At 53.3% G+C, this 27323-nt stretch overlaps 1 protein-coding gene across 1 annotated transcript; it reads right to left on the bottom strand.

Annotated features, from left to right (window-relative positions):
• Positions 1 to 207: 207 nt before the first annotated feature.
• Positions 208 to 24768, bottom strand: ZDHHC18 (zinc finger DHHC-type palmitoyltransferase 18). The gene is made up of 8 exons (XM_060089224.1): positions 24359 to 24768; positions 19986 to 20146; positions 7145 to 7294; positions 5555 to 5692; positions 5376 to 5424; positions 4752 to 4854; positions 3125 to 3237; positions 208 to 2198 (listed from the first exon to the last, which is right to left on the bottom strand). The coding sequence occupies exons 1-8, from the start codon at positions 24673 to 24675 to the stop codon at positions 2081 to 2083; spliced, it is 1149 nt and encodes a 382-aa protein (XP_059945207.1). The 5' UTR covers positions 24676 to 24768; the 3' UTR covers positions 208 to 2080.
• Positions 24769 to 27323: the final 2555 nt, after the last annotated feature.

Here is a 27323-nt window from a genome sequence, read left to right as displayed (position 1 = left end):
CTGCTCAGCCTCCAGCAGACAGACTCCAGCCAGGGGAGGAGAACGTTAGCCAGGTCACTGGGCTGCCTGCCTTCTTTCTGTCTCCCCAGGAAAGACCAAGTTTGGCTGGAAGAATAGAGAGCTGCCAGCTGGGGCCTCAGCAAAGAAAGAGCAAACAAAAACCAAACCAAAGCAAATCTTAAAAACAAAAATTTTATTATAAGCAGGAACAAAGAATACTGGCTTAAATAAAAGGCAGGTAGGAGTCCCCTCCTCCAGCCAGCTTCCTCCCCATCCCCACTGCCACGGCAGCATGGCCCAGGGTCCTGAGGTTGGGGCGAAGCTGCTTCTCCCAGAGGGAACCCCTTGCGGCTGACACTTCTCAGCTGCCTGTGACCCACTAGCCTCTGCAGCAAGGAAGGACAAGATGCGAGGACTTCCTATGTCACTTTCCAAGGGCTTCAGCCCACTTAAAGGGCCAAGGAAGGAGACAGAGGGACAATTTCCTATCTATTTTGACAAGAAACTAAAACTCCCAGGAGAGGAGGGACGTCCTCTAAGTTTCTGACCCAGATTTAGGCCAACCTTCACTCGTCTCTCGGCCCACCCTGTTCCTTCCTTTTCTCTGGAGGGAGGCCTCCAGTTGGCCGACTCCCCATACTCTAGCCCCTGGCACTGGGTCCCATACTCAGACCTTGGAGGAGGGAGTGTGGCGTGCAGGATGGCAGCCACTCCCCACAGCCATTACCCCATCCACCTGACCAGGCCCCAGCCTGTCTGGGCAGGTCCCAGCTGGAAGCCTGACCTGGGGGCTGGGCGGCTGAGTCCCAGCCACTGTTTGTCTGAAGTCCTTGGAGGAGGGAAAGATAGGAAGATGAGGCTGAACTGCCGCAGGAGCCCAGGGGTCTCCTGTGACCAATGCACACACTCCCTGTCCCCATGGTTCAGGCTGCTCCTGCTGCTGCCACCACCGGCTGACACCCAAGGGGGACAGTGGGGAGTGAGGCAGCCCAGGGGGTGTGGGGGAGTGGGAGCCAGCCACATTCACACACGGGCACGCGAGCGCACACACACATACACACACACACACTCACTCACTCACGGCCAGAAGGTCTCTTGTAATAAACTTATTAAAACCAAGTTGCCTTCTGATAACCCTTAACCTGGCACTACACAGATAGCAATGTGGCTGACTTCATTTTTCTTCTTCCATTTAAAAAAGACTATGTAGAAAAGAGGTTTATAAAATTGTGCAAAATACCCAGCATTAATAAACCCATTTCAAGTATCGCCAGCAAGAGTATAACCTGCCCATCCCCAGACCTGACTTGGGAGAAAGGTGGGGGGCCAGGCGGGGCCCCTGGGGAACCGTTCGTGGGCAGAGAGAGGGCGAGGCCCCCGCTTCCTAGTGTGCTGCCCAGGAATCATGCAGGAGCTGAGGTCCCGGGTGCCTGGCTGGCCGGTTTGGCTTCCTCTGACACAGGCTGCCCCTGCCACCCCCAGCTCTGCCCTCTCTACCTGGAGCCCCAGCTCTAGTCTACTGGCCAACTCCATACAAAAACGAAAATGGAAGAAAAAACAATGGCTATCACAAAAAGAATGAAGGAGACCACAGACCAAAGCAGACCACAGAAGCATCCCCTCCGACAGCCTGCTGTCCAGAGCCGACTGCCCCTCGGTCCTGCTTCACCCCTTGGACCCCGGCCCAGCAGGGCCCAGCAGCTCTCCCACCTCGGAGGCATCACACTCAGTCCGCAGCCTCACTCACACGGGGCACGGCTCAGAGGCACGGCAGAGGCTTGGCGTGGTCCCCTGGGCGGCCTCAGGAGCCCCGGCCTCTCTCTCCTGTCACTCCTGCCACAGATCAGCTGGGGGAATTTAGCGCCCAAGGCCGTGGGAACCTGGTTTAGGGAGCAGAGGGTACAGCCATGGCACAGTGTGGGGAAGGCCACGCAGGGAAATAAATACGAGAAGACTTAAAACGTCTTTGGCGGCTCTGCTTCCCTTCGGGTGAAATGGGGAGGGTCCTGGCAGGTGTGGAGGGCGGCAGGTGAGTGCGGAGGGGCATACAGGCCAGCAGGTGGCAAGTACTGAGCCCGGCTCAGGGGTGGCCTCCTACCATGCTGGCATCAGGCTTGGCTCTGCAGGCTGGCTCGTCGCTTCTGATGGGCGAGGGCGACACGGTGTCAGACTGCACAAATCCCCTCCGGTCAATCAGGCTTTCAAAATACAAGGTGGGGGGACACGTGAGGCCCTGCCTGACACCAGAGCTCCATGCCGGGGGGCTGGATGGCAGGGTCCATCTCCCAGCCAAGGAAAAGGCCCAGCCCTAGAAAGGCTGAGGAAAGGGGAGCTGCTCTCCAGTTGGCGCCTCAAGACCCTTCCCTTCTGGAAGGGCCCTCTCTGTACTCTGGACACTTGGCTTTTGGCCACAGATTTTATCCACTATTAATTCAAACTGTCCAGCGTTCTGTCGGGCTCCCAGGCTGCAGGTAAGGGGAAGAGCAAGGATGAAAGGGCATCGGGAGATGGTGCAGTTCCTACTGTCCTTTCCCCGGGGGCAGGATCGGAGAGAGGCATATTGGATATTGAGCAGGAGAAGGTGGGGATGGTGTTGGGAAGTCTTACCAGCCCCCCTCCCCCGCCCCCACAGTGCCCAATTTAACTCCAGATCTGGACATCTAGCGCCCCCTGGTGTCAGGACAGAGGGGGCGCTTCCCAGCAGGGCTGAGCCACAAGGGCTCTCTGCTGCCAGCAGGAGGACGGAGGCCCCACCCAGTCCAGCCATCAGCACCAGAAAGGCAGCGTCGCTCAAGCATGGACAAAACATTAATTGTGGTTATCCCTGGGGAGTAGGATTACATGTGATATACAATACTCTTCTTAATATTTTGTACTTAATTTTTTTCCACAATGAGCGCACGGGATTACAAGTTAAAACTCTCTACAGAATTCCTTTGTGTGACAAGTGTCCTGAGTGCATCCAGCAGGGGATGGTGGACAGAGGGCATCTGTGGTGTGGGGAGAGGTCTGCTGATTCCAGAACCTCTTTCAGAGGAATAGACTCACAGGGCCACCCCCCACTGGCCTGGCCAGGCCAGGCCAGGCCCTATGACCTTTCCCCTGTACCCCCCACCCGGCTTACCTGGGAGGTAGGGGGCCACAGAGCACAGCACAGCAGTTAGTGAGAACACTTTTATGGCTGTAGGGATTGACAGAGGCCTCACCGCCCCTCTTGGTGGACCACGAGCCTTTGATCTGCAAGCAGGAAAGAGCTCTGGGTCAGGTACCTCCCTTCATTTCATTTGTTCTAGAGGCTGGGGAAAATCAGCAAATTCTGAAACCAATTCTGGCTAGTCTATTGCAGGGAACATGCCTTTAACCCAGGCCATTCAGTGAGGATGTGGGGGACTGCTGGATGTTGGGGGGCACCCAGAAGAGGAGGCGCTAACCAAGACAGAAGACAGAGCAGAGCCAAAGAGAAGCCTCCAAAGGAGACTTTTTGGGTGCATCCTTCCTTCTCTGTCCAGCCACCCAAGAGGGAGGATAGTGCAAGGGCACAGGGCTCAGGCTGACCTGGCCGTGAACTCTGGCTCTGCCACAGACTTGCTGCATGACCCTGGACAGATCACCACTTCTCTGAGTCTCAGTCCTCATTTGAAAAATAGGGAACTCTCTGGTAACACTGTCGGAGCATTAGATGAAATCTTGCCCATCTCTAGCTCTGTGAGGCCGGCTATCAAAGGCATTAAGGAGATTAGCAGTAAAGGATACCGGCTTGAGTTTAACCTAGAGTTTTCCAAACTTTTTTGGCCATGACACCCCTTTTTGCTTAACCCCTAGTATTATCCTGCAGAAACAGCCCCAGGAGATCACCTTGGGAGAAGCTGCCTGACATCATTTCTGCTCTCTACCAATCACCGAGCATGTGATACCCTATTGTGCATGTTAAGTTTTGTTTCCCCGAAAGACAGGCTGGGGTCAAGAAATGTATTTTCTGTTGGTCAATGGGCCTCTGAGCAGTATCAGATGGTGGCCCTGGAACAGACGCTCTCATTTGCTTTTTTGTTGTTCGGAAGGATGGTGGAGCAGGGGGGTGGGCGGTCAGGTCTGACCCAGGGCTGGGCACACAGTGGGTGCTCAAACAATGCTTGTTGGTAGAGATCTACAAGGCAGCAGGTCAGGAAGTTGATGGAGCTTCACATCTCTGTCCGGGCCGGCCCCCTCAACAAGGATGCCTCAGAGAGCCCCAGGACATCCTGAGAACGGGCACATCGCTGCTGTCTACAAGGGCAGTGCGGTGGGCACAGCGAGCTTCTGAGTGCAACCCTGGCTCTGTCCCTTTCCAGCTGGGTGACCCGGGGCAAGTCACTCAGCCATCAAATGAAGAAGAAGCATCCTTGTTCCTTCTGCTTCAGAGTTGGCCAAAGGACCCAAAGAGATGACGGAAACTGAAAGAACTCTGGAAATGGTAATGAGCTGGCCAAATGTAATGACGGTTATGGTGTGAGAGCTGCTCTAGCGGGGCTAGGGAGAAAGCAACCTCGGGACCCTGGGAGCCAGCACCAAGGGGGCCTCGGAAGCCTGCACAGGGTCTCCCGGGGCCCAGCCCTGAGCACTGGAAGGAGATGTCAGGTCCCCTCACGTCTCCACCCACATTTCCCTGGCAGTCCGAGAGTCAGGGCTGCACTGCGGCTGCTCCAGGCTCCCTCAGCCCTGCCTCCATCCTGGGATCGGGCCCAGGGATGAGGTGTTGCTCCAGCCTTACTCACGTCTTCATTAGTTGTCAGGTTGGAGGCGACGAGGTAAGTGTGAAACCCTGAGAGGCCCAGGATGGACCAGATGGAGAAGAAGCAGATCACCAACTCCAGCACGGTAAGCCGCGCAGTCAAGGAGGCACACGGACACCGGGGCCGGGAGCCTCCCTGTGGCTGGACGCTGGCCTCGCCAGCCTCTCTCACCCATCCTTCCGTGGAGCTACTTCCCCAGAGAGGATATAACTTTGTAAGCTTTCCGTGATCTCAGGTCACCTCCTGGGCCCCAAGCAGGGTTTGGGAGCACCCCAAGGGCAGGACGAGCCCAGGGTGATGGGTGGTAGAGGGAACTGAGGATTCCAAACGCCAGAACTGCAGACACGGCATGGTCCAGGGAGCTTGGTGTCTTAGGGAGGACAGGGACTGTGGCCCTGAGAGCTCTCGGCCATCCCAGCTCCACAACAGCCCATTCAGAATCGGCTCCAGCCTGGGGCTGAACAGAAGCAGCTGGTAGACTGGATTCTAGAGTGCGAACATCGGCTCTATTCCATTCCCCTCTGTTTACGGGATGAGGTGCAGGGACCCGCCCCAGTGAAGGGGCCTCGGGTCCCACCAGGGCTCCCCCTTGCCGACAAAGGATATCTCGCTGGTGTCTCCTTCAGAGTGGAGAGGAAGTTGCTTCCCTGAGAGCCTGGGGAGGAAGAGACAGGAGAGGGCACGGCTCAAGGGAGGGTGACCACAGTCCCTTGACCTGGCCGAGCTTGCTGGCCCGGGCCGCCCACTTGCCCCTGCCCGCACTCCCGCCATCATCCCCAACTCACGCAGCGTCAGGTGGGTGACCACGCAGGCGAAGATGAAGGCCGTCAGGAATGAGAGGGAAAGAATGAACGCATAGAAGAAGCGGTAGTTCCGTTTCCCCACACAGTTGCCCACCCAGGGGCAGTGATGGTCAAACCGTTCTGGAAGGGCCAGGGAGATGGGTTAGGGCCGCCCTGGCCCACAAGCAGCAGGGGTGTTTAGAGGCCTCTCGCATCTCCACCCCCTCGCTCTCTCCACACGTGACTCTCAGTTCCTAGACACTCCCGGCCTCTGGTCCTTCACCTGCCAGTTCCCGTAATTCTTCCTTCTTGTCTCGGCTGCAAGGCCACTTCCTTGAGAAAGTCTCCCCCAACCCCAGACAAGGTGAGGCCCCTGTTATCTGCCTTGCTGCCACGGCACTTATCCTTTGCAGCACTTTGCCCACGTGTGTTTACATATTTATTTACAATTGGTGGGCTGGCCCGTAACCCCTATTCGACTGTGAGCTCCATGAGAGGGCCAGAGCTGAATCCCAGGGTCTGGCAGTGTCTGGTACAAAGAAGAGCCACAAAAAGTACTTGTCGCCTGGCCTACGATCCTAGCCCCATGCCAACAACCAATGACCCCCGTCCCTTGCTCTAGAACAGAGGACCAATGAGAGGCTGGGCCGCTACGTAACATGTGGAGAACCGGCATCAGAGGCCTAGTCAGAGGGCTGAGCTCACACCAGTACTATGTCCCTGGGGGTGGGGTCACACCCAGACCAGTGAGGAAAGTCCCCTGTGGGAATGTGGGTCACAAGCCTGTCGTAGGCCTCACACCCAGGCCAGGGCCCTTCACGGTGGCGGGGGTGGGACAGATTCTCAGGGATGAATGACGCCCACTGAGTCACCCACTTCACTGCCAGCTGTCCTGGGTGTTCCCCACTATTCTCTTGCTCAGGGAGTACTGAGCTAGTGTGATGAGCTCTCCGCCCTGGGGACCGGGCACAGTCACCATGGCTCAGCTCGCCTGGGTTCTCGGCATAGCCTTTCCCTTACAACACCCTCCCAGGGGCACACCCTGGGTCCCCATCAGAGCTGCCAGGCCTCTGGAGAGCAGGGAAAGGGGACAAAACAGCCTCTGGCTCCCCAGCAGCCACTGCAGTTGTGGGTCAGGAGCTTAGCTTCCAAGCCTGGCTATGTCCTCTCCACTTCACCAGCTTAAAACTCCTCTGTTCCCAGATTCTTGTCCCTCCAAATTCTGGGAATCAGGTCAAAGTCTTTTGGTATAGCTGGCCCTGGGCCACATATCTAGAATGTCATTGCTCTAGTCTCTGGCTCCTTGGAACCTGGACCTACTGAGGACCAGGCCAAGGCCTGGAAGACGGGTTCAGGGCATCTCTGTGTCTGCCCCACACTTCAGAGCTGGAGGAAGGAATCCACTAATCCTGCGCTGAAGCCAAGGTACCACTGGTCACATTCAGAGCCCCTGCTCCACAGCCCCTCCTCAGTCACAGAAAACCTGGGTGAACCAGACTTCCTGTCCAGCCCTGGACACTTCAGACACCCCCTGCCCCCCATGAGCGACTCCCCTGTCTGCAAGGCTCCATCCCTCTCAGGGCTCCCACTTACCCACACAGTTGTCGCAGACACTGCAGTGTGAGGTCCGGGGCGGCCGAAACATCTTGCAGGTGAAGCAGTACTTCAGCTTCACCACCTGCCCATTGATCATCACCTCCCGGGTCCGAGGGGGTGGCCGGTACGTGGAACTGCCTGTATTGTCTGAGACGGGGACGAGAGACAGATGGGGGATGGCCAAGCCCAGAGCCGGGAGCCGCAGCACGGGGGGAAACCAGTGCTGCCTGGCCGGGACAAGAGAAGCTTTAGGGAAGCTGTTTCTGGGGAACAAACATTAGGGCAAAATCCCTGCCTAAGTGGGAGACAAATATCAAGAGCTGCTACCACCTACCGAAACTTGCTATGTGCCGAGCGCCGCGCTAAAGCTTCACACACCTGCTCACGTGCCACTCTAAGGAGGGCTATCAGAAAGGGAGACCAGGGAAGCCTTCTTGAGGTTTATCTGCATCTAAACAAGCCTAGATCTAAGTTCTGGTTTCCAGGAGGTTCAGGAGACAGAGGGACAGAGGACACAGTGAGAGTAAAGCTATGAAGAGACAATCAGATCCGGAATGTGGGACATCTACAAGACCACTGGTCTGCGCTCTAACAAAAGTCAGTGTCAATACTGTACATCAACTACACTTCAATTGAAAAAAACTTTTTTAAGTCAATGTCACTTACAAAAGGAGAAGGGAGATGGTTCTAAATTAAAAGAGACTTAAGAGATATAAACCAATACAATGCTTGATCCTAGACTGGATCCTGTTTCCAAAAACAAAACACAGCAACAAAAGAGATTTGGAGGGTGATGGGGGACGGATGACTATAGATTAGAAATTTGGGAACTATTAATTTTCCTAGATGTGATAATGGAATTGTCATTGTGAGGAGGCTATCCTTAAATCTTGGAGATACATATTGAAGTATTTATGGGTCAGGTGTCTATGATGTATATAATTTATTATGAAATGGTTTAATAAGAATTATGTGTGTGTGTGTGTGTATGACACAAGTAACTAGTCTAGACAGTGAATGTATAGGAATTTGTTGTATTAATTCTTCCCACTTTTCTGAATGTTAGAAATTTTTCATAATAAAAATTTTAAGAGAAAAAAGAAATACAGAGATATATGATATTCATGGATTGGCAGACTCAATATTAAAAAAGGATTTATTCTCCCTAAATTAATCTGTAGATTCAACACAATCCCAGTCAGGATTTTTTCGGTGTGGAAATTGACAAACTCATTCTAAAATTCACATGGCAATCAAAGGGCCAAGAATAGCCAAGGCACTCTTGAAGAACAAAGCTAAAGGTCTTATACCACGGGACATCAACACTTATGACAAAGCCTTAGCACTTAAGACATCCTGGTTTGGGTACAAGGGTAGAAACGCTGACCAATGGAACAGAACAGAGACTCCAGATATGAACATCTACATGATCATGTGGTTCACGACAAAGGTAACATTGCAGTGCCAAGAAGGAAGATGGGGGCTTCCCTGGTGGTGCAGTGGTTGAGAATCCGCCTGCCAATGCAGGGGACACGGGTTTGAGCCCTGGTCCAGGAAGATGCCACATGCCGCGGAGCAACTAAACCCGTGTGCCACAACTACTGAAGCCCGCGCGCCTAGAGCCCGCGCTCCGCAACAAGAGAAGACACCGCAATGAGAAGGCCGCGCACCGCAACGAAGAGTAGCCCCCACTCGCCACAACTAGAGAAAAGCCCGCGCGCAGCAACAAAGACCCAACGCAGCCATAAATAAATAAATAAATAGATTTACTTTAAAAAAAAAAAAAAGGAAGGAAGATGGTCTCCTCCCAGTAAACAGTGCGGGGTCCACTGGATACACAACTGGGGGGGAAAACATATCTGCACCCCTGCCTCCCACTAAATACAAATTCAATTCCAGATGGGCTGCAGCTCGCAATACGAACGTTCTGGATTTAAAAAAAAGAAAAAGAAAAATAGAGCAACCTCATGACTCTGGAGTAGACAAAGATTTCTTAAACAAGACACAAAGGGGCTACTCATAAAAGAGCAATATGATAAACAGCATTTTATCAAAATAAGGAACTTCTGTTCATCTAAAGAGATCATCAAGAGAATGAAAAGATGACCCTCAGAGTTATATTTGCAACATGTTTATCTGACAAAGGACAAAGGATGTGTATCCAGAATATGTAAAGAATTCCTATGAGTCAGTAAGAAAAAGTCAGACCACTGAATTCAAACGTGGACAAAAGATTCAAACAGGCATTTCATAAAAGAAGGTGGTCAAATGGCTAATAGACACATGAAAAAGTGCTCATACTTGTTAAGTCATCGGGGAAATGCAAATTAAAACCACAATATATTACCAGTACATATGCACCAGATTGGCTAAAACTGAAAAAAAGAAACCCCGCCCCCAACACACACACATCTCTCAAGTGTTGGCAAAAATGTAAAGCGACTAGAAATCTCATATGACCACTCTGGACAACTGTTTTGCACTAACTACCAAAGCTCAGCATATGCATTCCAGCAATCCCACTCGTAGGTATTTTCCCAGCAGAAATGCCCATGAACTGACGTGCACCAAAGACAAGTACAAGACTGTTCTAGCAACAATTCTCAAAACAGCCAAAATCTGGAACTACCCAAACACCCATCAATAGTAGAATGGATTAAAAAAAAAAATTGCAGTATATTCATACAATGGCATTCTATACAGCAACGAGAATGAACGATCCTTAATTACACGGCAATATGAATGAATCTCACAAACGCTGTGTAAAGTGAAAAATACCCATAGACGTAAGAGTACAAAATGTTCACAAATAGATAAAAGTAATCTGTGGTGTTAAAAGTCAGGTTCGTGGTTATCCTTGGGGGCGGGGGCTGACAGAGACCGGAAAGGGGAACAAGGGGGGCTCCTGGGACACCACTGTTTCTTGATCTGGGTGCTACTTACGTGTGTGTTCCAAGTGTGAACCCTCAACAAACAGAACACTTACGAGTTGTACACTTTTAGCAAGCCTGTTATACTTCAGTAAAGATCTGAGAAAAAGGAAAAAGAAAGTAACTTGTCCGAAGTCACAAGGTGGGTAGGCTGGCGGAGCAGGAAGCTGAACTTAGATCTGCCATATCCAAAACCCACAATTCTACCCACAGAGCCTCTTGGTACCCCAGGCCACAGAAGACCAGCGTTTCCCAGAACAGTGGCTTCTCCCCAGACAGAATTCTGAGAGTCACACGGGGCTGCCTGGGATCCCCAGCCCTCGGCTATGTTCCCAGACATCATTTCCACTGGATTGAGTCCCAGATAACATCTCCAGTTTGGCCACCTGCCCCCGACGATTACTTACTGAGTGCCTAGCGTGTGCCAGGCACTATTCTAGGCACTTGGCATGCATCAGTGAAGCAGATTCGTGTCTCATGTTCTAGCTACCAGAGACTTTTGCTAGGCTGTTTCACCACCACTTCGACGGTAGCATGTTTAAAAATGGAACTAAGCATCTAGGCATCTCTTCCTTAGCAATGGCAGCACGGTCAAGGCAGGGGGCTTGAGGCCAACGGACATACTCTGAAACCCGGTTTCGCCACTGACTGTGTGTGAGGTTGCAGTCAAATGAACTTTTCTGAGCCTCAGTTTTCTCATCTGTAAGATGTGAATAACAGGCAGAACGGGACACGAATCCTAGCTCCACCTTTTACTAGCTGGGTTTCTCTTGCTGATGCCATTTGCTAGATGTGTGACAAGGCAAATCATTTAACCTCTCTGTGCCTGTTCCCTCGATCACTGAAATGGGGATAAGAAGAGTGCTCACCTCATAAAGGTGTTGCGAGGATTAAATGAGTTAATACATGTGAAGTGGCACAAAGTAAATGCTTAAGAAGTGTGCACTGTCACTGCCAGCTCATAGAACTACTGAGAGAAAGAAGGGAAAGTGAACAGGTCACTGAGTGCTACTGTATGCTGAGCACGTGACATATATTCTCCTCTTAAATCCTGATACCACCCCAGGACGTAAAGTTATCATCATCATCTCCAGGTTACAGTTAAGGAGCCTTTTCAGTGAGGCTAGTGACTTGTTCAGTGGCAGAATCAGGATGTGAACCCAAGTTCCCAAAGCCTGGGCTTGAGGTCTTTTTGTAAATTTTGAAGTGTCATAATGAGTGTTATTTTCCCCTGTCTAGTTCCTTATTTCTGCTGATGGCACAATCCAAGGGCTGAAAGGAACCTCAAAGAGCATGTAACACAGCCCCTGGCACATAGCAGATACCTGATAAACGTCCCTTCACTGACTGCCTCTGTTCTAACTCCTTCAGTTTACCAATGAGAAAAGAGGGCCAGAGAGGTCAGGGGATTTGTCCGAGGTCACACAGCCAGTAAGTGGCAGAGGCAGGGGAACCCAGTTTGAAGTCTCCTCGCAGATCCTTCCTTCTCCCGCATCCATGCCTGGCCAGTCGCTAGGTCTGGTCAGGTTCTTCCTTCATCACCTGTCACTCTCTCCACTCCCAACACCCTAACCCAGGCCAGGCCCGTCTCACCAAACAGCTTCCCCAGAAGACTACCTGCTCCCAGACCCTCTGCCTTTCCACCCGCCTTGTACACACTGTCACATTCCTCTAAATAACCCCTCGTGAGTCACTTTCCAGCTCAGAAACCCTTCACTGGCCTCCCCTAAAAAACAAGATAAAGGCAAACTTCTTGTCCTGATGTTAGGACCCTCCACAGTCGGGCTCAACCTCCATTCCCAGCTTTTCTCCCACTACTCTGCCCCAGCTTCCTGCCCCTGTTCCTGAGCCCAGCCTCCCTTCTCTCTGCACACCAGGACTCACCGGGCCTTGTCAGCAACCTCCCTGATCACAGGAGCCTCGGGGCTGTTGGACCTCACACACAGCACAGACCACACTCTCTGCTCCGTGCTGAGGACGGCTGTGTGTGTACACTATCTCTCCAACTGGACCCTACACTGCTTGAGGGCAAGGACAGTGGGACAAACAGGCAGTCCTGGGCCTATCAACTACGAGGCAGCAGGCAAAGAGGAGAGATACAGGCAGGCCTGGAGTGCGAATCCTGACTCTTGAGACTTCCCTGGTGGCGCAGTGGTTAAGAATCCGCCTGCCAATGCAGGGGACACGAGTTCGATCCCTGATCCGGGGAGATTCCCCACATGCCGCAGAGCAACTAAGCCCGTGCGCTGCAACTACTGAGCCTGCGCTCTAGAGCCCATGTGCCACAACTACTGGGCCCACACGCCTAGAGCCCGTACTCCACAACAAGAGAAGCCACCGCAATGAGAAGCCCGCGCACCACAACGAATACTAGCCCACGGTCGCCGCAACTAGAGAAAGCCCGTGCACAGCAAGGAAGACCCAATGCAGCCAAAAATAAATAAATAAATAAATTTATTAAGAACAAAAAAAATCCTGACTCTTCTACTTATAAGCTGGTCCCTTGGGGAAGCTGCTTAACCTCTGTGAACCTATTGCTGCATCTGTAAAAGCAGACAAATAATAGTGACTACCTTGAAGGGTGGTAAGGATCAGAAATAGTACATGGGACTTCCCTGGTGGCACAGTGGTTAAGAATCCGCCTGCCAATGAAGGGGACATGGGTTCGAGCCCTGGTCCAGGAAGATCCCACACGTCGTGGAGCAACTAAGCCCGTGCGCCACAACTACTGAGGCTGCGCTCTAGACCCTGTGAGCTACAACTACTGAGCCCACAAGCCACAACTACTGAAGTCCGTGTGCCTACAGCCCGCGCACCGCAACGAAGAGTAGCCCCTGCTTGCCGCAACTAGAGAAAGCTCACACGCAGCAAGGAAGACCCAACGCAGCCAAAAATAAATAAATGAATTTTTAAAAAAGTGGAACTTAATTGAGCAAGAAAAAAAGAAATAGTACACGTAAGGGAACTGACACTTGGTGAGTACTTACTAGTAGCTGTTTCCATGAGGGGCAGCAAGGCACAGGCTCTGGCGTCTGAAACACTGGGTTCGAATCCTGGTTTTGCTACCCACTTGCTAATTCAGGAAGTCTCTTCACCTCTCTGAGCCTCAGTTTCCTCATCCATAAAATGGAGATAAGACCATCTCACTCTCACAGAGCTGTAGTGAGTGCTGAGTGAGAGGCTGCAAGGCACAGTGCTGGGTTCACAGGAGCCTTAGTCCTGACAAACGGCTCAGGCTGTGACACCCCAGTGTGCAGAACTCCCCAACTCTTCCCAAAGCTGTTGATGCTACTCCAAACCCAACCCCTAACCCTGCCCCTCGGGCCCTAGGTCCTGCCCCTGCCCACTGTGGTCTCCCAGGCTTGGATACAGGCTTTGGAGCCAGAAAGACACTTGGGTGTGAATCTTGGCCCAGTCACTTACTAGCTGTGTGATGTGTGTCAAGTCGGATAACTTCTCTGTGCCCTCATCTGCTAAGCAAATAAAATGGGACATAATCAAATCTACCTCCTAGTGCTGTTAGGAGGGTCAGGCAAGAAATGCATCAAGTGGGTTTAGCAAAGTGCCTAGTACCTGGCAAGAGCTTAATAAATATTAGCCATTATTATTATTGTTGTTTCTACGAAACACTATATTCCAACAACTGATCTGTAGAAGAGACTTGAGAACACAACCCATCTGTGAGCAGAGGAAAGCCACAGACCCTCTGCGGGACTAAGAGAAAAGTTATTGGAACCCTCACTGGATTCCCAGAGGCCCTCCCAGGGCAGAAGGGTGCCCATGCCTCTCCCCCAAGGCAGGGAGAGAACTCCTGCCAGTATGTTCTGGCCCCTGGCAGCCAGGCCTCCTTCTCTCTAGAACCCTGAGAAAGAGGAAGTGAGGCTCTGCACACCCAGCTTCCTCGGGCTGCCAGGAGCTGGAGGTAAAGAAGAAGAAAAAGGGCCCAGTGCAAGGGTGCCACCCAGACGCTGAGTAACGTCACCAATTGCAGGGCCCTAGATGAGATGGGTCAAAGGCGGCTTTGCAGGGATGCTGCTTCAGGGCTGAGCCCCACATGGGGTAGGGGAAGACAAGCAGGTGTCCCACTGCTTTTTCTCAGGCCAGACAGTGCTGAGCAATAACTGCCCTGGTCTCGGCCTCAGAATCCTCCTCAACCCACTCCTCCCAGCAGCCATTACTAGTGGTAGCTTGTTAAGTGCCCAGAGCAAGACCACTTGCCATTCCTGACCACAAGTCTCAAGTCTCTTAAGGTTCAGTAGAGAAAAACCATTTTCAAAGTGCACTGACATTCACCGTCTCACTCGGACAAAAAACGCCCTGGGCTGGGCAATGACGGGACATGTGTCCGCGTTTTACAGACTTCACTCCAACAGTACAAGGTGGGGTTGAAATTAAAACCTTTGCTTGTCCTCCAAGGCATTCATTTGTCCATTCTTTCAGACACTATCATCTATGATGTCAGGATATGGTACAAGGCCCGGGGTGGCGGGTGAGGGAAGTAGGGGGTAAGTACACAGAAATGAGTCAAATGCGGTTGCTTTGTTACTCAGTTCAGAAAATATTCGTTGAAGAAATGAATGAAGGAGTGGTAATAAGAGATGCTCTCCCTGCCCTCCAGAGCTCTTTCTGGTTCAGGCTCTTCCCCAAGAAGTAAAAAGCACCTCCAGGTGGGAAACTAGAGCCCCCAGGGACGTGGTAACAAGGGGGAAGCTCCTTCTCGCTGAATGGCTGGGAGAAGGAAATGAATCTCCCACGCCTTCCTCTTGACCAGGGGGCCTGCTTTGGGTATCTTCACCCCAACTCCAGCCCTGAAGAGGAGCAGCCAGGCCCTGAACGGCTGGGGCTGTGACTGAAACCCCGGGCTGGTGGGGAGGCCCCTGAGGCTGGCCATGAGCTAATGAGGAGGCGTTAGTGAGGGGAGGCCGGGGACCTCCACCTGCCCTGCTGGGCCCCAGCGCTGCCCTTCTGTTGTTCCCACCTGTGGAGGAATCAGCTGCAGGGCTGCAGTGGCCCAGCTTCCAGGCTTGAGGTCAGCCTCAGTGGCCAGGCTGTGAATACTGGGTCACTGTGACCCCCACCAGACCATTTCTGTTCATTCTGGGGGTTTATGGAGCCCCTGCCACACACAGGCTTCCTGGCAGGCCTGGAGGTACAGGAAGAGCTCGGCCTGGGGGCATAGTGAGCAGGAGAGGTGGATAATTACAGAGTCAGCCCAGGAGGCACTGTGCGTCAAGTGTGGTGACTCTGGGGCCAGCGTGATCACATTGAGAAACCTGGCCTGGCCACTTGTTAGCTTGTGATTTTGAGGAAGCTGCTCCACCTCTCTGAGCCTCAGTTTCCTCACTGGGTAATAACAGTGTCAACCCTGTATGATGATGATGCCAATGAGAGATGTGAAGGTGTAATGCACAGCTGGTCAATGAATGGTGTTACCGGTGTCTGTACTCAACCCACCTTGAGAAGACAGAGTGGAATATGTCGGGAGCGGGCAAGAGGCAGCATTCAGGAAAGCAACGAGATGAAGCAGCGATGCAGCTGGGTGGGAGAGACTGAGACCTTGGGCTCATGGGGGCCTGGGGGGGGCACAGTAGCAGAGGGGGCCCCGTGGGTCAAGGCATTCGCATGCAGTGTGGCTGGGGCACCAGGGAGTGGAGTGAGATGACGAGGGAAGGGTGGGCCGGAGCCTGCCTTCATCCTACAGGCGACTGCGCCTCCAAGGACGAGCTTTCAGGAAGGTGGGAGATGGTTTGTTTCCTGGCCATGACACTAAGCAGCACTGAATCACAAGATGAGAAAGTTACTCCCTTTTCAATTCTCTTTCAAGCCTTGACTCCATCCAGGGGAAAGTGTCAACTTTTTTTTTTTTTTTTTTTTTTTTTGCGGTACGTGGGCCTCTCACTGTTGTGGCCTCTCCCGTTGCGGAGCACAGACTCCAGATGCGTAGGCTCAGCGGCCATGGCTCACGGGCCTAGCCGCTCCACAGCATGTGGGATCTTCCTGGACTGGGGCACGAACCCGTGTCCCCTGCATCAGCAGGCGGATTCTCAACCACTGCGCCACCAGGGAAGCCCAAGTGTCAACTTTTAACACCGAATACCTGTGATCCTCACAGGCCTCAAGGTGACTGCTTCCCACAGGCGACTGTAACCACCAAGAATTCTGTAACATTGTCATGCTTTTGTTCTTATGATTATCTTCTATTTAGAGCAAGTGGCTTCTGCTAACAAGGGTGATATAAATTTTCCTTGTAAAAAATCGTTTAAAAGCAAGCCATTTAAAGGAAAATACTAAAGAAAGGAGGGTACAAGGGGAGATGCAGAAAGGGCAAAAATCACTGAGGTTGTACTCCAATGGCCAATCTTCAGGAAATGCTCCTGAGGGTAGTAGGGTGTCACCCAAATTCTGAGCCAGGGAGGGCCAGGTCAAATCTGGACCTTGGAGAGACAACTATGACCGAAGGGAGACAGGACAGGGCCTGGTCAGCAGAGTCCTGAGCCAATCCAGGTGGAAAATGAGGTGTGTCTGCCTGGGGCAGTGGGCTTCAGGAGGACCAGAGGGGAGACATTCTGGAGGCAGACAGGATGCAGTTTGTGACCTGCTGTGTGGTGACGGAGGGAGAGGCGGCCTCTGTGTCTGTCGTGTGAGCTGTAACCGTGGCTAGGTGAGTGTCTGTCACTCAGATTCAGGTGTTCCTATGACCTCCCATCAGACCAGGAGCTTCTTGGGGGCAATGTTGCCGCCTCCTCCTACCTCTTTTCCAACTACCCAGAGCCTGCAGGGGAGTCTAGCTGCACGGCTCACCAGCTGACAAGTCAAGAGCTCAGGCCAGGGTGGCCAACCAGCCCTTCTGCCTACAACTCTGGGGTTCCCCAAGATATGAGGCTTTCAGTGCTAAAACAGGGACAGTTCTGGGCAAACTGTGAAGCGCTGGCCACCCCAGCTGGGACGGTCCTCGCAGGGTGGGAGCCCTAGAACCAGATCCCATGGGGCTGGAGCTGCTGGCCTATGCAGCCAAAATGAGAAGGTTACACTGTCTGCACGGGCCCGGGCCCCGGTAACCAGCACACATTTATATGGACAGCACCACCCACCACAGAGCCGGCCCCCAACCTTCTTGAAAAGGCTCGGTGACTTTAGTCCTTTTTAAGAAAATATGTTTCACCCTGATTAGAAGCCTCCAGTTCAAGTTTAGATTCTAAGACCCCAAAGATGCCATTTTCCAGGCTTGGGAACTGTTCTCAAAGGGATGTTTCTGACCCTGACACTCAGGGGCCCTCGAGACTGACTCTACGCATCCTCCAAATTCTCTGAAGCACTCCTGTGTCCAGCCAACATGGCCTGCTCAGCTCCCACGCCCGCCCCCCTCCCTCCCACTCTGTTCTCCCCTCTTCCTGTTCCATTTGCATGGGGAGCTCCCTTCACACACCTTCCTGTGCTTGAACTCCACCCAAACTTTCTGGTTTGGCTCAGGGCACCTCTCCAGGAAGCCTCCACATAACCTCCAGGCAGAAGACACCCTGGTTTCTTCGATCCTCTTCCAAAGCCTCCTCTAACCTGTGGCGGCCAGTCAGGCCTTCCACCTTGGACTGGGCTAAGCTGGAAACCACCAGAGGGAGGGTTCACATCAGATTCATATCCCCTCCCCCCCGCAACCTCCCTGCCTCCTCTCCCTGCAGTCAGGAGTCAGCATACGGAATTAACACATAAACGACCAAACCTATAATGCCTTGTTAGGAGAAATTCCAACTGTCTCTCCACCAGTCACCAGGGGAGAGCAAGGAGCGCCCCTGCAGAGGATGGTGCGTTCAGCCAACGTCGCTGAGCCCTCCACGTGGCGGACAAGGTGAACAAGACACTTACCGCCCAGGAAAGGCCGCTGGGTTTGCCTGACAATTCTGTAATGACCACCCTGCAGCCCAGGGCCATGGTGGAAGGACAAGGTGCTCTGGGAAGGTGTCACGAAGGTGTAGCCCACCTGGGCTCACAGGGGCTTCCCAGTCCATTGAATTGAGACCTCAGAATAAAGAGAGTGTGGCTGCGGAAGCCTGGGACGTCTCCCTGCCGCCATCTCAGAAGAGAAAGCATACAGCTTGGGGGTCAAGGCTCTGTCTCTGCACCCCCGCTCCCGGCCGTGGGATCCCCTGCCTCAGTTTCTGCATCAGCACAGCCGGGCTGTTGCGAGGATTTGTGGGGATAATGGCTGGGGAGCACTCCGCACAGTCAAGCTCGCCCCAAACACAGGGGATTACTGTTGTCAGTATGGCCCAAACAGCTCACAGGAGGCCAGAGGATTCCAGGCAGCCAGACCTCTGAGCCTGGGCTGAGCTGGACAATAATCCTGCCTCATGATTAGCCCCGACCTGGAGAGAGGAGAAACAGGGCTGCCCCGAGCCTCCCCTGCTGCCAGCGGCCGGCTGCTGGGTCAGACCGCAGGCAACTGAAGCAGCAGAGACCAGGAGGCTGGGTGGCGAGTGGCCCAGGGGTACGAGGGGGAAGGAAGCTGGATGCAGGCAGAGGAAGATGACAACCGAGGGCGTAGCTGAAGACAGGCCAGGGCAGAGGAAAGAGACAAAGAACAGACAAGCGTGGGAGAACATCCTCTCCCCTCCCGCCCCCGCTCCTGAGCTGCTCCAGACCATCGGTGGAATGACTTCCAGGACGGATGCAGCAGGGCTCTGCCACTCACAGGCTGCCAGGGCTCTTCAGAGGCAGCTGGGTATTTATTTAAGTTTGTCTGAAAGCCACCCTGTTAGGGGAAGGAGCCAACCACGGACCGGAAACCCCTGAGGTGTGCGAATCCCCACGTCACTTCTCAGCAGGAAGGAGCTGAGGTGGAGCAAGCTGAGATTAAGGCCATGGCCGTGGCGCCCAGCCACCCAGGACACCCACTCAGGGAGGCACCAAGGGCCACCTGGGTGCTGGGAACACAGGCCCCTCCTGGCCACGCTGCCCTTTCTGCCGCTTCTCAAACACACCAGTCTGGTCGCCACTCCCGGCTTTTGCTTTTACTACGTCCAGAACGCACATTACTGGCTCATCTCAAGTGCCACTTCCTCCAAAGGGCTTCCCCTGACCGACTAATCTGGACCAGCCCACTCCCCACACCACCGTGCTCTCCCCCAGACACCCACGCAGCTCAACTCCTCATCTCTGCAGGTCTTTGTGTCTTTGCTCAGATGTCACCTCCTTCACAAGGCCTTCCCCACCCCCCTATTTTTTCCCTCTATTTAAAATTGTACACCCTCCTCCAGCTCTCACCCTCCCTCCCCCAGCTTCCCTCTTCTCTGTGTCACAGACTAGATATTTAATTGTTAACTGTCTTTCGCCTCCCACTGGAATGTCAGCTCCAAGAAGACAGGGATTATCGTCAGATTTGTTCACTGCTGTATCTAGAAAAGTGCCTGGCACATAGTAGGGGCTCAATAAATGTTTGATGAGTGAATGAATAAGTGTGCATGAACGTTTAAGAGCAGGGACTCTGGTCAGAGTGCCCGGGGTCTCATCCGCGCTCTTCCACTGACTGTCTGACCTTCGGCCATTTACTTAACCTCTTTGAGACTCAATTTAATTAATCAGTAAAAGGAGAATAACAACAGTACCTGTCTCACAGGATTACTGGGGGATTAAATATGATCATGCATATAAAGAGGTGAACACAGTGCCTGGGCTCCAGTGAGCACTCAGTACTGCGTGGCTCTCAACACCAGCCCTCACGTGGTAGCATTTCTTGCTTATTTGCTCACGTGCTTATCCTCTGCTTCCTCCATTCTAGCATCGGCTCCAGCTTGCCCTGCTCACTACGGTACCCCCAGTGCCTAGCACAGTGTGGGAAGAGAAAAGCAGGCCTCCTCTCAAATCAAGAAATGCGGAGCTGGGAGACACAGCCACGGCTGGAGTAGGAGCCTCACCGATCTGTTTCTCCAGGGCCGCTGCCTCACAGACGGTGGCCCGGGGCAGGATTCCGGGGTCGGTGAAACTTGTCTGTAGCAGGCAGCTCATGACGAAGAAAAACAGGATGGCAGCAATGATGGGGATGGCGAGGGTCAGCTGGCGGGCCAAAAAGGGACAGCTAGAAAAAGAGAGGGAGAGAGAGATGAGCAAACACTCCAAGAGCTGCCTGGGGCTCAGGGCTACAGCACCGGGCAGGTACTGTCATCCCATCAAACACCACCACAGTCCTGAATAGAGGCAGATGTATGGTCCCTGGATGAGTGCAGCCCCGCACCCGTCTGTGCCTAGAGCAGACATCACTAATTGATCCTTGTACTTTCTCCCTGAGGCCCTGGCAGACGTGATCAACAGATCCCAGCACTCAACCCCTGCACTTGGCTGCAGCCTCAGAATCCTTCTAAACACAGAGCTTCAGGGAGCCACTACCAATGAACTGGATCGTCACTTGAGATGAATCATCCAAGACAGTGTTCACTCATTTATTCGGTCTCTCCACAAATATTTACTGAGGTCTTCTCTGTGGTAAAGGCAATGACTTCAACAAGCAGCAGGGATAAGGGCAGTGAATAAGACAAGAGTCCCCCTGCTCCCTCAGTGAGGCTTATGGCCTAGTGAGGAAAACAGACATGTAAACAGAGAATTGCCACACAGGGCTTGGCATGTTATAATGGGGAAAGGGAAAGTAGTAGAACAGTTAGGAAAGACTGGATGAAGGTGAGACTTCATAAGCTAGAACCTGAATGAGTAGGGTCAGCCAGGTAAAGGGTGTAGGGGGAAGAGCATGGTCCAGCCACTGCCACTGTCACCCAAGGGCTGGCATCCGGAGTCAGTTCTATCAGGCCCCCTGACCCTAGTGGGCTCCAACAGCCTGTGCACGGGTCTGACGCTGAGGCCCGCCCATACTATTAACCACCATCCTGTGTGGCCTTCCCTCCCAGAGCCAGAGTGGCACCTGATGGGGTGAGGAACTGCTATTTGGGGATGACTGACCGCTGGGAGGCCTGAATCAGCCAACGTCCCAGGAGCTGGCACAGTCACAGGAGCAAACCCGTGGGCATCTACACGCTGTTTCTGGAGCCTCCATTGTTGGAGGCTCTGGCCTCCAGAGAGGCCCTTCCCTTAAGGAGCAGAGACTGCCAAAACCAAGGGCTCCAAGTGGGCCACATTCTGCTCCAAACATCTCAGTGGTCCCCAGGTCTGAGCCTCAAACAGTGCTGCGCCCTCTGTGTCACCCAAATGACAATTCAATCAGCTCATGTACAACCAGACTTCTTGGGAGATGGAGAAGACTTGCAGAGCCCTCAGAAACACCAAGTCCTGGCCCCTGGTTTTACAGATAGGACTCCAAAGCCCACAGCCAGATCCAAGGTCACCCAGCCAGGCAATGGCAGGATTGGGGTCTCCAAGCCCCCAGCAAATGCTCTGTCCATTTCATTCAACAAATAAATGTATTTGCTATATTGTATTGCAATGTATTTACTGTATTGAGTGCCTACTACATACCAGGCCCTGTTCTAGGCATTGTGAATACAACAGTGAGAATAAATACCTGTTCTCATGGAGAGACAGGCAAGAAGCTAACAAGAAGCATAAGTGTAGTATGTCAGATAGTGGCAAGTGTTTTGGAGAATAAGTCAGGGCAGAGGGGACAGGAGGGAGGGGGCCAGTTTCCTATATTACAGGGGTGGTCAGGGAAGGACAGGAGAAAGTGGGGGAGTGGGCCAGGAAGCTATCTAAAGGAAGGATATTCCAAACCATGCAAAGGCCCTGAGGTCGGAGTATGCAAGAAGGCCAATGTACCTGGGAGGGAATGCACAGGGGACAGTGGGAGGAGATGGGGACAGAGAGGAAGCCACCACGAGGGCTCTGGCTCTTATCCAGAGAGGCAGGGAATATTCAGATCTGACTTGGAATTAAAGGGGGCACTCTGGCTGCTGTGTGGGGACGGGAAGCAGAGCAGAAGCTGGGAGGCCTGTGCATTAACGCACCAAATCAAACAGCAGAGAAAATCCTTCACAGCAAGAAAGGCCCTAGAGCCACGTTTACCTTGACCCAGAGCCTTGGGAGAGTGTGAGCACCTCTTGCCCTCCAGGCCCTCGCCAACAGCGTTCCCATACGCCAGGTCCCTACTGAGGTTCCACCCCAGTCCAGGCCCAGGCGAGCTCTCAGCCCAAACCCAAACCCTCCTGCCAACACCACCAGCCCAAGGGAGGAGGAGCAGCAACAAAGACGAGATGATTCACAAGCTCTCCTGGAACCCAGAAGTCCTCGCTTCCTCCCTCTCTGGGGACAAATCTGTCACCAATGAAGATACCCCCTCAGCCCAGAGGAAGTCCTGTTTCTGAATTGACTAAATCCCACACTGCAGGGTCACACAGGCCAGTCCTGACAAGCACCACTTCCTCCTGCCTCAGCTGCATCCCTGGCTGGGAGGATCTGGTGGAGCCTGAGGGATGCTGGAAAAGGAACTTCCAAAACACCCACGTGGGCCGGCCCAGCGGGGTGGATCTGAAACTCAGCCCAAGGGCCATGCTGGAGGCTGGGGGCTCCCCAGAGTTTCTGTTGTTAATTATTCTGGAACTTTTTATCCACTCTGAGTCAGAAAGGCAAGGGTGAAAAGGAGAAGCTAATTGGTAGGAAGTCCTCACCTTGCTTCAAGGGGAAACCCAAGGTTGCAGATACATGATCTGGCAGCTGGAAAGGGTACCTGGGGGCCAGTGTCTTGGTGGAAGACTTATCAAGGCCCTTGGGAAGGATTTTTTGGTGACGACAAGTAACAGCAGCAGCCAGCTTTAAATGCTTATTACCAGCTAAAAGCTTATGTGCATGAATTCCTGCCACCCTCATGACAACCTGGGGAGGGGGTACTATTATACACCGCATTTTATAGATGAAGAAACTGGGGTTCTGAGTAGTGAGGTGGCTGCCCCGAAGTCACACACTTGGTGCATGGTGGAGCTGAGATTTGAACCAGCTCTGTTGGCTGCAGAGATGGAGTTTTTAACCACCTGTAAAATTGAGTAAGACCACAAAGGATGGGTAGAACCAGGAGGGAAAGGTGGGGCTCATGCAGTATGGGTAGGTGTGCGTTTGTGTGTATGTGTGTGTGTGTGAAAGGAATCAGGAAGCAGGTGGCTCAAGCTAGAGATCAATGGTAGAGTGGAAAACTTCTGATACAATATGTGACCCTGGTAAAGTGACAGGCATCCCTTCCTCCATCCATGAAATGGAGAACACTGTGTGGGCCAATCCTGAGTCACTGGGGATATGAAGAGGTCAAAAAGCCATGGGGGCAAATATGACCTGTCACACGAAAATCCTCTCGACTCTTGAAAAATAACAAGGCACTGCAACTGTTCCTGCCGTGGAGCAGGCCAGAAGGTACTCTGGAGTGTTGGGAAGGGAAAGAAAGCCAGGAAGGAGGTCAGGAGATGGGGGGCAGGGGCCTGGGAGATGTCTGGGGGGACCAGAGGACGAGGAGGGAAGGACAGGAAGCTCTGGAGAAACTAAGGAAAGTGCTGGAGAGAAAAGGGGAGGTCTGAGAGGCCCAAAGATATTTGAGGGCCTAGGGTGAGAACGACTGAAGGGAAAGCAAGGGGGGAGGCTCTGAGAGTAGAGAGATGACTAGGGGACCCTAAAGGGACCCTGGAGGGAACAGGGAAGATGGCCGGGAAATCTGAGGTGGTATATAGCCAAAGGACAAGGAAGAAATTCAGAAGTTGTCTGGAAAGGATATAAAGAAAAGATGCCTCAAGGGGTCAGAAAGAAGCTGGGAACAAGAGATGGTCCGGGGGATAGGTGAGGAGAGGGGATCTATCTAAGGAGCTGGGGAGGCCTGGGGCAGATTCTGAGAGGGCAGAGAGGATAGGGGTCTTGGAGGGACATGGGAGGGCAGTGATCCTGGCAGAGGTTGACAAAGGCAGGGTGCCAGGGAAGGATGGGGGTGCTAGGGAGGGGCCAGAGGGGATGCGGTGGCTGGCAGGGATGGAGGGGACCAGCTTAGATGGTGATCCAAATTGTCACGGAAGGATGGCGAGTCTGGGCGGGGACCAGAAAGGGCAGGTGGAAGATAAGCAAGGAGACTGGAGAGGCCTGAGGGCAGATTCTGAGAGGCACCAGGAGGCCAAGGAGAAGTTGGGAAGGGAGGGTGCCTGGCAGGTGCTGGAAAAGGTGAAGGGCCCAGGAGGTGGGAGAGGACGGGGTGCCCAGCAGGGGACCAGAGGGGCTGGAGTGTCCATCAAGGGCTGGGGAAGGTGGGGTGAGCGGCAGGCGGCAAAGGGGATCGGAGGGGATGGGGCGCCTCAGGGGGCGGGGACGCCGGCGAACTCACTCGAAGACGAAGAAGAGGACGGTGGTGGTGAGGATGAGCAGCAGCGTGAGGGCGAAGACGCCGCCGTGGCCGGAGAGCATAAGGCGGCCGCCGCAGTAGAAGCGGTTGCGGCCCGGGAACACCTCCCACTTGCGCCGCGGGCGGCGGCCGATGCTCCCGCTGCCGCTGCCGCTGCTGCTCCAGCGCGGCGCGGCGGCGGGCGGCGGGGGCCCGGGGCCCGGGCCGGGGGGCGCGGCGGGGCCGGGGCGGCGCGCCCCGGGGGAGGCGGGCGGTGGGGCGGCCCCGGGGCTGATCTGCTGGTATTCGCAGTCCTTCATGCGGTCGGCCGCGGACCTCGGCTCTGCACCCCGCGGGCCGGCCGGGCCGCACGAGGACCGGGGCGGAGCGGAGGAGCTGCTTGCGGTGGTGGCGGCGGCAGCGGCGGCGGCAGCGCGCGGCGCTCGCTCGCAGGGGGCGGCCCCATAGCCGCCCCGCCCCGCCCCGCGCGGCCTCCCGCCGCAGCGCCCCCTCCGCCTGGGCCTGGGATGGCGCTCGGGCCCCGCGGCCGGGTCCTGACCCGCTGCAGGGGCCCAACCAATCCCTTGCCGCCCCGATCCTGCTGCACAATGACGGGGCAGCAGAGGCGCGCTCCAGGACTCTTTCTGTTCTTTTGCAATCAAACCATTTGTTGGGCGTCCGCTGTATTCCGGGCGCCGTGCCGAGCGCCGAGATTTGAGAGGTGGATTTCGTGATCTACTTCTGGCAATCAGTATTTCCAGGGCCAGGCTTCAACCATCTCTGATGACCTACTGGACAGGCATTTTGGGGAGCCAGAAGGGGTGGGGATGGGGACACAATCTGCTTTGAAAGCCAGGGGCCTGTTAATTACTGCGTTGAAGTTCCAAGTGTCCAAGGGGTATGTGTGGCACATCCTCTGTCCTCCCTCACCCAGCTCTGTGACCTGGACCCAGACCCAGGTTTCCTATCACCTAATGCAAGGTCGATGCCACAGGGCCCCAGTGTTCTTGTTTGTTTGTTTGTTTTTTAATTTATTTTATTGATTTATTTTTGGCTGTGTTGGGTCTTCTTTGCTGCGCGTGGGCTTTTTCTGGTTGCAGCGAGCGGGGGCTACTCTTTGTTGCGGTGCGCGGGCTTCTCATTGCGGTGGCTTCTCTTGTTGCGGAGCCTGGGCTGTAGGCGCTCTGGCTCAGTAGTTGTGGCACACGGGCTTAGTTGCTCCACAGCATGTGGGATCTTCCCAGACCAGGGATCGAACCTGTCTCCTGCATTGGCAGGCGGATTCTTAACCACTGAGCCACCAGGGAAGCCCCAGCCCCAGTGTTTTTCAGGAATTCTGGGTGTATTATTTTTCTATTGCTGTGTAACAAATCACCACAAATTAAGTGACTTAAAACAACACATGTTATATCTCACAGGTTCCAGGTCAGGAGCACTGGGACTGCTTAGCTGAGCCCTTTGCTTAGTCTCAGAAGGCTGCATGCTCATGTGGGGACTCAACTGGGGAAGAAAATATCTGCAAACCCACTCAGGCTTTGTGGGCAGAACTTATTTCCTTGTGACTGTCTGACTGAGGGCCTGGCTGTCACCCAGAGGCCTCCCTGAGGTTTCAGAGGCCATCTGCAGTTCCTTGAGGTTACCACAGTTCCTTGCCACGTGGGCTTCTACAACATGGCCTCTTACTTCATCAAGCCCACAAGGAGAATCTCTAGCCCCAGTCTGCTAACACAGGGTTTTACATAACGTAACATATATGTAATGGGAGTGGCAGCCCAACACCTTCACCATATTTTATAGGTTAGAAGCAAATCACAGGTCCCACTTGAATTCAAGAGGATCACACAAAAGTGTGAATACCAGCAGGCAGGAATCACTGAGGTTCACCTTAGGGTCTGTCCACCGCACTGGGGTTACTGGAAAACCTAAGGAAAAGTATAGGGAAAGAGAGAGCTGGAGACTAGGATAGGAGAGAGTAAGAAGTCAGAATACACGATGCAGAGGGGTAGAAAGACAGCAACAATGACCTCAAGGTTCTGTAAATTTTACACATGACAAAGGCCACAGAACCATGCCCTTGGTGCCAAAGATTCTGGATTTGATGAGCCCCACCTTGGAATGAACCATATTGTGGACTTCCTCCCCTCTTGCTCTTTGGCTGTGCAACAAATCCACAAAACTGGACATACTGGTTCAAATACAGATTCCTGTCCCACCTCAACTGGATCTTCTTGCAACCCTAATTCTTGCTCCTTGTCACTTTATAGAAACCAAAACTATCCTGCTTGACTGTTAGCTACCCTCCTCTCGACCTCATAATTTCTCTCTATTTGTATCAATCCTTTCCTCTCATCTTAAAGATTCTGTCCATGGCCAACCCTCCACTCATGTCCTATCTCTCTTCCTGTTCTCTGAGACTACAAATGCATCTCAATTCTCCTCTATCAATTAAAATGCAAAACTAAACTAAAAAACCAACAACAGAAACTGCTTTCTGTGTTTGGCTACCTCCTCACTCTAGCTTCAGGTTTATCTTTTTCTCTCTCATTAGCCACTCATATTAAAAAGTAGCTACCACTTCCCTGTCACTTAATCATTTCTTAACTTTTTACAACTTGGCCTCTGTCTACGTCACTCCCCTAAGAATTCTATCTTAAATGTTACTAGTGACCCATTTAGTGTGGCATACACTACCCATTCTCACCAAAATCCACAGTTCCCAGCCTCTCTTACAGAGAGGTACTGAATCCTGGCTAATGGACTGTGAGTGGAAGTGACAGACTGTCCCATAAAACTCTCAAGTGCTGATCTCCGCTCTCCTTTCCATCTGCTGGCGGAATGGAGGAGACTCTGAGAACCTAGAAGAGAGTCAAACCACATGTCTCCATTCCAAGTTTTAGGGTCCCACTTCTTCTCAATCACAGGAAAGGCTTAGTCAGACTGAATTCAACTGATGAAATTCTACAACATG

The sequence above is a fragment of the Mesoplodon densirostris genome, chromosome 2 (assembly GCF_025265405.1).
Source record: "Mesoplodon densirostris isolate mMesDen1 chromosome 2, mMesDen1 primary haplotype, whole genome shotgun sequence".
Taxonomy (NCBI): Eukaryota; Metazoa; Chordata; class Mammalia; order Artiodactyla; family Ziphiidae; genus Mesoplodon; species Mesoplodon densirostris.
The sequence above is the reverse complement of the archived record's forward strand: the minus strand, read 5'-3'. Positions and strand labels throughout refer to the sequence as shown.